Genomic DNA, 14292 nt, shown 5'->3' on the forward strand with positions numbered 1-14292 from the left:
CTATACCATGATAATGTATTATTACCTGTCTATACCATGATAATGTATTATTACCTGTCCATAATACCATGATAATGTATTATTACCTGTCTATACCATGATAGTGTATTATTACCTGTCTATACCACGATAATGTATTATTACCTGTCCATACCACGATAATGTAATATTACCTGTCCATACCATGATAATGTATTATTACCTGTCTATACCATGATAATGTATTATTACATGTCTATACCACGATAATGTATTATTACCTGTCTATACCACGATAATGTATTATTACCTGTCCATACCACGATAATGTATTATTACCCGTCTATACCATAATAATGTATTATTACCCGTCTATACCATAATAATGTATTATTACACGTCTATACCATGATAATGTATTATTACCTGTCTATACCACGATAATGTATTATTACCTGTCTATACCACGATAATGTATTATTACCCGTCTATACCACGATAATGTATTATTACCGGTCTATACCACGATAATGTATTATTACCTGTCTATACCACGATAATGTATTATTACCTGTCTATACCATGATAATGTATTATTACCTGTCCATACCATGATAATGTATTATTACCTGTCCATACCATGATAATGTATTATTACCTGTCTATACCATAATAATGTATTATTGCCCGTCTATACCATGATAATGTATTATTACATGTCCATACCATGATAATGTATTATTACCTGTCCATACCACGATAATGTATTATTGCCCGTCTATATCATGATAATGTATTATTGCCTGTCTATACCATGATAATGTATCATTACCTGTCTATACATGATAATGTATAATTACATGTCTATACCACGATAATGTAATATTACCTGTCTATACCACGATAATGTATTATTCCCTGTCTATACCACAATAATGTATTATTACCTGTCCATACCACGATAATGTATTATTACCTGTCCATACCACGATAATGTATTATTACCCGTTTATATCATGATAATGTATTATCACCTGTCTATACCATGATAATGTATTATTACCTGTCTATACATGATAATGTATAATTACATGTCTATACCACGATAATGTATTATTACCTGTCTATACCATGATAATGTATTATTACCTGTCTATACCATGATAATGTATTATTACCTGTCTATACCATGATAATGTATTATTACCTGTCTATACCATGATAATGTATTATTACCTGTCCATAATACCATGATAATGTATTATTACCTGTCTATACCATGATAGTGTATTATTACCTGTCTATACCATGATAATGTATTATTACCTGTCTATACCATGATAATGTATTATCACCTGTCTATACCATGATAATGTATTATTACCTGTCTATACCACGATAATGTATTATTACCTGTCTATACCACGATAATGTATTATTGCCTGTCTATACCACGATAATGTATTATTACCTGTCCATACCATGATAATGTATTATTACCTGTCTATACCATGATAATGTATTATTACATGTCTATACCACGATAATGTATTATTACCTGTCAATACCACGATAATGTATTATTACCTGTCTATACCACGATAATGTATTATTACCTGTCCATACCACGATAATGTATTATTACCCGTCTATACCATAATAATGTATTATTACCCGTCTATACCATAATAATGTATTATTACACGTCTATACCATGATAATGTATTATTACCTGTCTACACCACGATAATGTATTATTACCTGTCTATACCGCGATAATGTATTATTACCCGTCTATACCACGATAATGTATTATTACCTGTCTATACCACGATAATGTATTATTACCTGTCTATACCACGATAATGTATTATTACCTGTCTATACCATGATAATGTATCATTACCTGTCCATACCATGATAATGTATTATTACCTGTCCATACCATGATAATGTATTATTACCTGTCTATACCATAATAATGTATTATTGCCCGTCTATACCATGATAATGTATTATTACATGTCCATACCATGATAATGTATTATTACCTGTCCATACCACGATAATGTATTATTACCCGTCTATATCATGATAATGTATTATTGCCTGTCTATACCATGATAATGTATTATTACCTGTCTATACATGATAATGTATAATTACATGTCTATACCACGATAATGTAATAATACCTGTCTATACCACGATAATGTATTATTACCTGTCTATACCACGATAATGTATTATTACCTGTCCATACCATGATAATGTATTATTACCCGTCTATACCATAATAATGTATTATTACCCGTCTATACCATGATAATGTATTATTACCTGTCTATACCATGATAATGTATTATCACCTGTCTATACCACGATAATGTATTATTACCTGTCTATACCATGATAATGTATTACCTGTCCATACCACGATAATGTATTATTACCTGTCCATACCATGATAATGTATTATTACCTGTCTATACCATAATAATGTATTATTACCCGTCCATACCATGATAATGTATTATTACCTGTCCATACCATGATAATGTATTATTACCTGTCTATATCATGATAATGTATTATTACCTGTCTATACCATGATAATGTATTCTTACCTGTCTATACCATGATAATGTATTACCTGTCTGTTGGCAGCGATGTCCAGGAGGACCTTGCAGATCAGCTGGACGATCTTTGGCACGTTCTTCATCTGCCGCGCCTCGTACCCGTGCAGCAGGTGGCGCTGGCGAGTCAGGTACTGGGACAGCGTAACGGCGTTGGCCCGGGGTTCTGCGCAGGAGAACACGTTCCTCAACGGAACCAGGAACTGAGCGAACTCCCGGACACACAGCAGCTGGCCTCGGGTCTGGATGGAGTTGGGCCGCTTGGCTCTGACGAACAGGATGGCCTGGTCCGCACTCATACGAGAGGTGAACACCAGATAACACGCCAGTAACACACCTGGTAAACACAGAAACACCTGGTAAACACAGTAACACACCTGGTAAACAGAGTAACACACCTGGTAAACAGAGTAACACACCTGGTAAACACAGAAACACACCATTAACACGCCAGGTAAACACAGTAACACACCTGGTAAACACATTTACACACCTGGTAAACACATTTACACACCTGGTAAACACATTTACACACCTGGTAAACACAGTAACACATCAGCTAAACACAGTAACACCTGAATTGCATGTCTCACAGTAACACACCTGGTAAACACAGTAACACACCTGGTAAACACAGTAACACACCTGGTAAACACAGTAACACACCTGGTAAACACAGTAACACACCTGGTAAACACAGTAACACACCTGGTAAACAGAGTAACACACCTGGTAAACAGAGTTACACACCTGGTAAACACAGTAACACACCAGGTAAACACAGTAACACACCTAGAACTCAACCAGGGACATGCTTGTAGCCGTAGTGCGGCAGATAGCCTAGCGGTAAAGAGCGTTGGGCCAGTCACCGAAAGGTCACTAATTCGAATGCCAGAGCCAACAACATGAAAAATATGCCAATGTGCCCTTGAGCAAGGCACTAATTATTAGTAGTAACATGCTTAGAACAAATCTACTACTAATCAAATGTGACCGACAGCATTGATTTGGTCTTATGTAGCCAAATTTGAAATTATGTTTTTTACATTGGATAAAAGTAGAGACTAAGAGCTACAAAATAAACCATTTGATTAAATGATGGTTTACACAACCTGCCATCCCCAGCCTATTATAATGTACCTGTCCTGTACCTGTCCTGTACCTGCCATCCCCAGCCTATTATAACGTACCTGTCCTGTACCTGCCATCCCCAGCCTATTATAACGTACCTGTCCTGTACCTGCCATCCCCAGCCTATTATAACGTACCTGTCCTGTACCTGCCATCCCCAGCCTATTATAACGTACCTGTCCAGTACCTGTCCTGTACCTGCCATCCCCAGCCTATTATAACGTACCTGTCCAATACCTGTCCTGTACCTGCCATCCCCAGCCTATTATAACGTACCTGTCCAGTACCTGCCATCCCCAGCCTATTATAACGTACCTGTCCAGTACCTGTCCTGTACCTGCCATCCCCAGCCTATTATAACGTACCTGTCCGGTACCTGCCATTCCCAGCCTATTATAATGTACCTGTCCTGTACCTGTCCTCTACCTGCCATCCCCAGCCTATTATAACGTACCTGTCCTGTACCTGCCATCCCCAGCCTATTATAACGTACCTGTCCAGTACCTGTCCTGTACCTGCCATCCCCAGCCTATTATAACGTACCTGTCCAATACCTGTCCTGTACCTGCCATCCCCAGCCTATTATAACGTACCTGTCCAGTACCTGTCCTGTACCTGCCATCCCCAGCCTATTATAACGTACCTGTCCTGTACCTGCCATTCCCAGCCTATTATAATGTACCTGTCCTGTACCTGTCCTGTACCTGCCATCCCCAGCCTATTATAATGTACCTGTCCTGTACCTGCCATCCCCAGCCTATTATAACGTACCTGTCCTGTACCTGCCATCCCCAGCCTATTATAACGTACCTGTCCTGTACCTGTCCTGTACCTGCCATCCCCAGCCTATTATAATGTACCTGTCCTGTACCTGCCATCCCCAGCCTATTATAACGTACCTGTCCAGTACCTGTCCTGTACCTGCCATCCCCAGCCTATTATAACATACCTGTCCAGTACCTGTCCTGTACCTGCCATCCCCAGCCTATTATAATGTACCTGTCCTGTACCTGCCATCCCCAGCCTATTATAACGTACCTGTCCTGTACCTGCCATCCCCAGCCTATTATAACGTACCTGTCCTGTACCTGTCCTGTACCTGCCATCCCCAGCCTATTATAATGTACCTGTCCTGTACCTGCCATCCCCAGCCTATTATAACGTACCTGTCCAGTACCTGTCCTGTACCTGCCATCCCCAGCCTATTATAACGTACCTGTCCTCCCCAGCCTATTATAACGTACCTGTCCTGTTCTGCCCAGCCATGTGACTTTATAGGTTGTGTGATGTTATGATTGGGTAGATTTGATGTACCTGTTCTCCCTAGGCCGGCGTGACAATGCACGGCCATCTTTCCCTCCTGGACGGCGAAAGACATCACCTTGACCATGTCCAGTATAGTTGTTAGGGACGCCACGCCGTAGTCCTTCCAGCCAAAGTTATAGAAATAAACTGGAAACAGAGCAAAGAAAAGATGACGTCTAACAGGATGCACTAGAACATCCCAGTTGGCACCCTATTTCCTATATAATGAAACTACTGACCAAAGCAGAGCACTATTTCGGAAATAGGGGGCCAACTGGGATGCAGGGGAACATGAACTATAATCTACACCAACGCTGTGTCATACATTATGACAATATGAAAATACATTGTTAAAAAGAAGGACGCCTGTGAAATAAATATAGTTTCATCCAAAAAGTCACTGTATCTTTTTCTGTGTTCAATTGATTCAATCTGAAGAATGGTGTTCACAATATGACACAGGACAGGAAGACATCTGACACAGGACAGGAAGACATCTCACACAGGACAGGAAGACATCTCACACAGGACAGGAAGACATATGGCACAGGACAGGAAGACATCTGACACAGGACAGGAAGACATCTGACACAGGACAGGAAGACAGGAGAGCATGCGAGCAGTATACACTACTACAGACTCTCACTATACAGACTCTCACTATACAGACTCTCACTATACAGACTCTCAGTACTACAGACTCTCACTATACAGACTCTCACTATACAGACTCTCAGTACTACAGACTCTCACTATACAGACTCTCACTATACAGACTCTCAGTACTACAGACTCTCACTATACAGACTCTCACTATACAGACTCTCACTATACAGACTCTCAGTACTACAGACTCTCACTATACAGACTCTCACTATACAGACTCTCACTATACAGACTCTCACTATACAGACTCTCAGTATACAGACTCTCCCTATACAGACTCTCAGTACTACAGACTCTCAGTACTACAGACTCTCAGTACTACAGACTCTCACTATACAGACTCTCACTATACAGACTCTCACTATACAGACTCTCACTATACAGACTCTCACTATACAGACTCTCACTATAAAGACTCTCAGTACTACAGACTCTCAGTACTACATACTCTCCCTATACAGACTCTCACTATACAGACTCTCAGTACTACAGACTCTCACTATACAGACTCTCACTATACAGACTCTCACTATACAGACTCTCACTATACAGACTCTCACTATACAGACTCTCACTATACAGACTCTCACTATACAGACTCTCACTATAAAGACTCTCAGTACTACAGACTCTCAGTACTACAGACTCTCACTATACAGACTCTCACTATACAGACTCTCACTATACAGACTCTCACTATACAGACTCTCAGTACTACAGACTCTCACTATACAGACTCTCACTATACAGACTCTCAGTACTACAGACTCTCAGTACTACAGACTCTCACTATACAGACTCTCACTATACAGACTCTCAGTACTACAGACTCTCAGTACTACAGACTCTCACTATACAGACTCTCACTATACAGACTCTCACTATACAGACTCTCACTATACAGACTCTCAGTACTACAGACTCTCAGTACTACAGACTCTCACTATACAGACTCTCACTATACAGACTCTCACTATACAGACTCTCACTATACAGACTCTCAGTACTACAGACTCTCAGTACTACAGACTCTCAGTATACAGACTCTCAGTACTACAGACTCTCACTATACAGACTCTCACTATACAGACTCTCACTATACAGACTCACACTATACAGACTCTCAGTACTACAGACTCTCACTATACAGACTCTCAGTACTACAGACTCTCACTATACAGACTCTCACTATACAGACTCTCACTATACAGACTCTCACTATACAGACTCTCACTATACAGACTCTCAGTACTACAGACTCTCAGTACTACAGACTCGCACTATACAGACTCTCACTATACAGACCCTCACTATACAGACTCTCACTATACAGACTCTCACTATACAGACTCTCAGTACTACAGACTCTCACTATACAGACTCTCAGTACTACAGACTCTCACTATACAGACTCTCAGTACTACAGACTCTCACTATACAGACTCTCAGTACTACAGACTCTCAGTACTACAGACTCTCAGTACTACAGACTCTCAGTACTACAGACTCTCACTATAGGTACCATGACAGTATAGACTTAGGGCCCCCATACTCAAGTGACGGACCAGAACGGGGTCATTACGGACCTTGGGTCCTGACTATCAATTTTGATTTTTTTGTGGGGGGTTACTCGGTCAGGCTTCGGCCCCTGGTATCATATAAACAAGCATAAGACATGGATGAATCTGCCTGACTACTGCTACGGTACTATAGACTACTGCTACAGTACTATAGACTACTGCTACAGTACTATAGACTACTGCTACAGTACTATAGACTAATGCCTGCTACAGTCCTATAGACTAATGTCTGCTACAGTACTATAGACTACTGCTACAGTACTATAGACTACTGCTACAGAACTATAGACTACTGCTACAGTACTATAGACTACTGCTACAGTACTATAGACTACTGCCTGCTAAAGTACTATAGACTACTGCTACAGTACTATAGACTACTGCTACAGTACTATAGACTACTGCTACAGTACTATAGACTACTGCTACAGTACTATAGACTACTGCCTACTACAGTATTATAGAATACTGCTTCAGTATTATAGACTACTGCTACAGTACTATAGACTACTGCCTGCTACAGTACTATAGACTACTGCCTGCTACAGTACTATAGACTACTGCTACAGTACTATAGACTACTGCTACAGAACTATAGACTACTGCCTACTACAGTATTATAGAATACTGCTTCAGTATTATAGACTACTGCTACAGTACTATAGACTACTGCCTGCTACAGTACTATACACTACTGCTACAGTACTATAGACTACTGCTACAGTACTATAGACTACTGCCTGCTACAGTACTATAGACTACTGCTACAGTACTATAGACTACTGCTACAGTACTATAGACTACTGCCTACTACAGTATTATAGAATACTGCTTCAGTATTATAGACTACTGCTACAGTACTATACACTACTGCCTGCTACGGTACTATAGACTACTGCCTGCTACAGTACTATAGACTACTGGCTGCTACAGTACTATAGACTACTGGCTGCTACAGTACTATAGACTACTGGCTGCTACAGTACTATAGACTACTGCCTGCTACAGTACTATAGACTACTGCCTGCTACAGTACTATAGACTACTGCTACAGTACTATAGACTACTGCCTGCTACAGTACTATAGACTACTGCCTGCTACAGTACTATATACTACTGCTACAGTACTATAGACTACTGCCTGCTACAGTACTATAGACTACTGCTACAGTACTATAGACTACTGCCTGCTACAGTACTATAGACTACTGCCTGCTACAGTACTATAGACTACTGCCTGCTACAGTACTATAGACTACTGCTACAGTACAATAGACTACTGCTACAGAACTATAGACTACTGCTACAGTACTATAGACTACTGCCTGCTACAGTACTATAGACTACTGCCTGCTACAGTACTATAGACTACTGCTACAGTACTATAGACTACTGCTACAGTACTATAGACTACTGCTACAGTACTATAGACTACTGCTACAGTACTATAGACTACTGCTACAGTACTATAGACTACTGCTACAGTACTATAGACAATTTATTTTTTGGCCAACTCAGTCGGGGTCTGAAATTACTGTTGCCGGGTAGAACAGTAGAACACAAGGTGCAATTTAGAAATGTGTTTATACATCATCAGTTTTCTCTTATGTCAGGACTGATACTCAGTTAGTCCATGTCAGCTAACAGATTGGTACTCAGTTAGTCCATGTCAGCTAACAGATTGGTACTCAGTTAGTCCATGTCAGCTAACAGATTGGTACTCAGTTAGTCCATGTCAGCTAACAGATTGGTACTCAGTTAGTCCATGTCAGCTAACAGATTGGTACTCAGTTAGTCCATGTCAGCTAACAGATTGGTACTCAGTTAGTCCATGTCAGCTAACATATTGGTACTCAGTTAGTCCATGTCAGCTAACAGATTGGTACTCAGTTAGTCCATGTCAGCTAACAGATTGGTACTCAGTTAGTCCATGTCAGCTAACAGATTGGTACTCAGTTAGTCCATGTCAGCTAACAGATTGGTACTCAGTTAGTCCATGTCAGCTAACAGATTGGTACTCAGTTAGTCCATGTCAGCTAACAGATTGGTACTCACCTAGTCCATGTCAGCTAACAGATTGGTACTCAGTTAGTCCATGTCAGCTAACAGATTGGTACTCAGCTAGTCCATGTCAGCTAACAGATTGGTACTCAGCTAGTCCATGTCAGCTAACAGATTGGTACTCAGCTAGTCCATGTCAGCTAACAGATTGGTACTCAGTTAGTCCATGTCAGCTAACAGATTGGTACTCAGTTAGTCCATGTCAGCTAACAGATTGGTACTCAGTTAGTCCATGTCAGCTAACAGATTGGTACTCAGCTAGTCCATGTCAGCTAACAGATTGGTACTCAGCTAGTCCATGTCAGCTAACAGTGCCCAGCTATCTAAACGTAGTAATCATGGTCCAGCCAGGGGCCCCCATTGATTTTGTTAGTCAGTCTCACTTAGATATCATATAGAGTTGAAGTCGGAAGTTTACATACACTTAGGTTGGAGTCATTAAAACTCGTTTTTTCAACCACTCCACAAATTTCTTGTTAACAAACTATAATTTTGGCAAGTCGGTTAGGACATCTACTTTGTATATGACACAAGTAATTTTTCCAACAATTGTTTACAGACAGATTATTTCACTTATAATTCACTGTATCACAATTCCAGTGGGTCAGAAGTTTACATACACTAAGTAGACTTTGCCTTTAAACAGCTTGGAAAATTCCAGAAAATGATGTCATGGCATTAGACGCTTCTTATAGGCTAATTGACATGATTTGAGTCAATTGGAGGTGTATTTGTGAATGTATTTCAAGGCCTACCTTCAAACTCAGTGCCTCTTTGCTTGACATCATGGGAAAATCAAAAGAAATCAGCCAAGACCTCAGCAAAAAAATTCTAGACCTCAACAAGTCTGGTTCATCCTTGGGAGCAATTTCCAAACGCCTGAAGTTACCACGTTCATCTGTACAAACAATAGTACGCAAGTATAAACACCATGGGACCACGCAGCCGTTATACCGCTCAGGAAGGAGACGCGTTCTCCTAGAGATGAACGTACTTTGGTGCGAAAAGTGCAAATCAATCCCAGAACAACAGCAAAGGACCTTGTGAAGATGCTGGAGGAAACAGGTACAAAAGTATCTATATCCACAGTAAAACGAGTCCTATATCGACATAACCTGAAAGGCCGCTCAGCAAGGAAGAAGCCAATGCTCCAAAACCGCCATAAAAAAGACAGACTACGGTTTGCAACTGCACATGGGGACAAGGATTGTACTTTTTGGAGAAATATCCTCTGGTCTGATGAAACAAAAATAGAACTGTTTGGCCATAAATACCATCGTTATGTTTGGAGGAAAAAGGGGGTAGCTTGCAAGCCGAAGAACACCATCCCAACCGTGAAGCACGGGGGTGGCAGCATCATGCTGTGGGGTGCTTTGCTGCAGGAGGAACTGGTGCACTTCACAAAATAGATGGCATCATGAGGAAGGAAAATTATGTGGATATATTGAAGCAACATCTCAAGACATCAGTCAGGAAGTTAAAGCTTGGTCGCAAATGGGTCTTCCAAATGGACAATGACCCCAAGCATACTTCCAAAGTTGTGGCAAAATGGCTTAAGGACAACAGTGTCAAGGTATTGGAGTGGCCATCACAAAGCCCCGACCTCAATCCTATTGAACATTTGTGGGCAGAACTGAAAAAGCGTGTGCGAGCAAGGAGGCCTACAAACCTGACTCAGATACACCAGCTCTGTCAGGAGGAATGGGCCAAAATTCACCCAACTTATTGTGGGAAGCTTGTGGAAGGCTACCCGAAACGTTTGACGCAAGTTAAACAATTCAAAGGCAATGCTACCAAAATACTAATTGAGTGTATGTAAACTTCTGACCCACTGGGAATGTGATGAAAGAAATAAAAGCTGAAATAAATCATTCTATCTACTATTATTCTGACATTTCACATTCTTAAAATAAAGTGGTGATCCTAACTGACCTAAGACAGGGAATTTTTACTAGGATTAAATGTCAGGAATTGTGAAAAACTGAGTTTAAATGTATTTGGCTAAGGTGTATGTAAACTTCAACTGTAGAATACTGCAAACATTTCTCTCCACCCTATGGCAAAATATTTAGACTTGCAGGAAATTAGCTGGAAAACAGCACATTTTCATCTCCGCCCCATAGCAAAATGAGTAAAATTACATGACATTAGTTATACAATTGCAAAGGTGGATCACTGGCCACGGGCAGCATTTGGTAAGCTAACACACCCACACACACACTCACCTCCACCTCCCTGCTCCGTTTTCAGGTCCGTTAGCAATGTGGGTTGACACACAAGTTAACTTATCGATCTCAGTTCATACATTACACACATTGTTCTTACCTCCCTTCAGTAACATGGCAAAATGTGTAGAATTGCACGAAATCAACTCTAAAACGTTAAACAATGGTTATCCCCTGTCAAAAGGGGGGCACCTAAAATATTTAGCTCGCTATGTGGCGGTGGGGGGGGGTATGTTGTTAGGCATCAATGGAAAGTCCTGAGATATACATTCTATAATCTACAGTGTGTGTTGTGTGTGTGTGTGTGTGTGTGTGTGTTGTGTGTAGCTGCAGAAAAACCAATCTCAGGAGAGCTCGTTAGCCACAGGATGTCAGAGGGTTGCTAGCTCAGCTCACAGAGGACCTACTTTCTATAGGATCAACAGTAAGATAATCACTGGCTATGGTAATGAACACACACTGTTAGATGAGGTTGGATCAACAGTAAGATAATCACTGGCTATGGTAATGAACACACGCTGTTAGATGAGGTTGGATCAACAGTAAGATAATCACTGGCTATGGTAATGAACACACGCTGTTAGATGAGGTTGGATCAACCGTAAGATAATCACTGGCTATGGTAATGAACACACACTGTTAGATGAGGTTGGATCAACAGTAAGATAATCACTGGCTATGGTAATGAACACACGCTGTTAGATGAGGTTGGATCAACAGTAAGATAATCACTGGCTATGGTAATGAACACACACTGTTAGATGAGGTTGGATCAACCGTAAGATAATCACTGGCTATGGTAATGAACACACACTGTTAGATGAGGTTGGATCAACCGTAAGATAATCACTGGCTATGGTAATGAACACACGCTGTTAGATGAGGTTGGATCAACCGTAAGATAATCACTGGCTATGGTAATGAACACACGCTGTTAGATGAGGTTGGATCAACCGTAAGATAATCACTGGCTATGGTAATGAACACACGCTGTTAGATGAGGTTGGATCAACCGTAAGATAATCACTGGCTATGGTAATGAACACACGCTGTTAGATGAGGTTGGATCAACCGTAAGATAATCACTGGCTATGGTAATGAACACACGCTGTTAGATGAGGTTGGATCAACCGTAAGATAATGCACTGCAGAAAAAAAAGGGCTACAATAAGAATTATTCAGTACTTCTCTGTTGGAGCAACATCCCCTAAACTACACTAGCTCATATAAATACCTTGGATTCCTTTCTGATGGATGTATGATCTTTGAGGAGGGTATAAAGTCTCTATCAGATTGTGCAGGCAGAGCGTTGGGGTCGGTTGGTAGTACACTGAACATCTATAAAGACCTTGGCTATTGGACATATTCACAGCTCTATAATGAATGTGGTTCTCCTGTACTGAACTATGCTGCTGGAATCTGCGTTTGTAAAGAATCCAAAACAGCTAACTCTATTCCAAACAGAGACATGGATGTTTCCTTGGAAAACAGAGACATAGATGTTTCCTTGGAAAACAGAGACATAGATGTTTCCTTGGAAAACAGAGACATAGATGTTTCCTTGGAAAACAGAGACATAGATGTTTCCTTGGAAAAAAGAGACATAGATGTTTCCTTGGAAAACAGAGACATAGATGTTTCCTTGGAAAACAGAGACATATATGTTTCCTTGGAAAACAGAGACATAGATGTTTCCTTGGAAAACAGAGACATAGATGTTTCCTTGGAAAACAGAGACATACAGTGGGGAAAAAAAGTATTTAGTCAGCCACCAATTGTGCAAGTTCTCCCACTTAAAAAGATGAGAGAGGCCTGTAATTTTCATCATAGGTACACGTCAAATATGACAGACAAATTGAGAAAACAAAATCCAGAAAATCACATTGTAGGATTTTTAATGAATTTATTTGCAAATTATGGTGGAAAATAAGTATTTGGTCACCTACAAACAAGCAAGATTTCTGGCTCTCACAGACCTGTAACTTCTTCTTTAAGAGGCTCCTCTGTCCTCCACTAGTTACCTGTATTAAAGGCACCTGTTTGAACTTGTTATCAGTATAAAATACACCTGTCCACAACCTCAAACAGTCACACTCCAAACTCCACTATGGCCAAGACCAAAGAGCTGTCAAAGGACACCAGAAACAAAATTGTAGACCTGCACCAGGCTGGGAAGACTGAATCTGCAATAGGTAAGCAGCTTGGTTTGAAGAAATCAACTGTGGGAGCAATTATTAGGAAATGGAAGACATACAAGACCACTGATAATCTCCCTCGATCTGGGGCTCCACGCAAGATCTCACCCCGTGGGGTCAAAATGATCACAAGAACGGTGAGCAAAAATCCCAGAAAAACACGGGGGGACCTAGTGAATGACCTGCAGAGAGCTGGGACCAAAGTAACAAAGCCTACCATCAGTAACACACTACGCCGCCAGGGACTCAAATCCTGCAGTGCAAGACGTGTCCCCCTGCTTAAGCCAGTACATGTCCAGGCCCGTCTGAAGTTTGCTAGAGTGCATTTGGATGATCCAGAAGAGGATTGGGAGAATGTCATATGGTCAGATGAAACCAAAATATAACTTTTTGGTAAAAACTCAACTCGTCGTGTTTGGAGGACAAAGAATGCTGAGTTGCATCCAAAGAACACCATACCTACTGTGAAGCATGGGGTGGAAACATCATGCTTTGGGGCTTTTTTTCTGCAAAG

General features: G+C 40.7%; 1 protein-coding gene across 2 annotated transcripts in view; it reads right to left on the reverse strand.

Moving 5' to 3' along the window:
- Window positions 1-14292, reverse strand: part of ptpdc1a (protein tyrosine phosphatase domain containing 1a) — a 147787-nt gene that overhangs the window by 29539 nt on the left and 103956 nt on the right. For both annotated transcript variants that reach the window (XM_041891236.1, XM_041891235.1), the window contains exons 6-7: window positions 5061-5198; window positions 2633-2952 (exon numbers count right to left, since the gene is read on the reverse strand). In XM_041891236.1, coding sequence (XP_041747170.1) covers window positions 2633-2952; window positions 5061-5198 — 458 coding nt within the window. The remainder of the gene's footprint in view (window positions 1-2632; window positions 2953-5060; window positions 5199-14292) is intronic.

The sequence above is a fragment of the Coregonus clupeaformis genome, chromosome 12 (assembly GCF_020615455.1).
Source record: "Coregonus clupeaformis isolate EN_2021a chromosome 12, ASM2061545v1, whole genome shotgun sequence".
Lineage (NCBI taxonomy): Eukaryota > Metazoa > Chordata > Actinopteri > Salmoniformes > Salmonidae > Coregonus > Coregonus clupeaformis.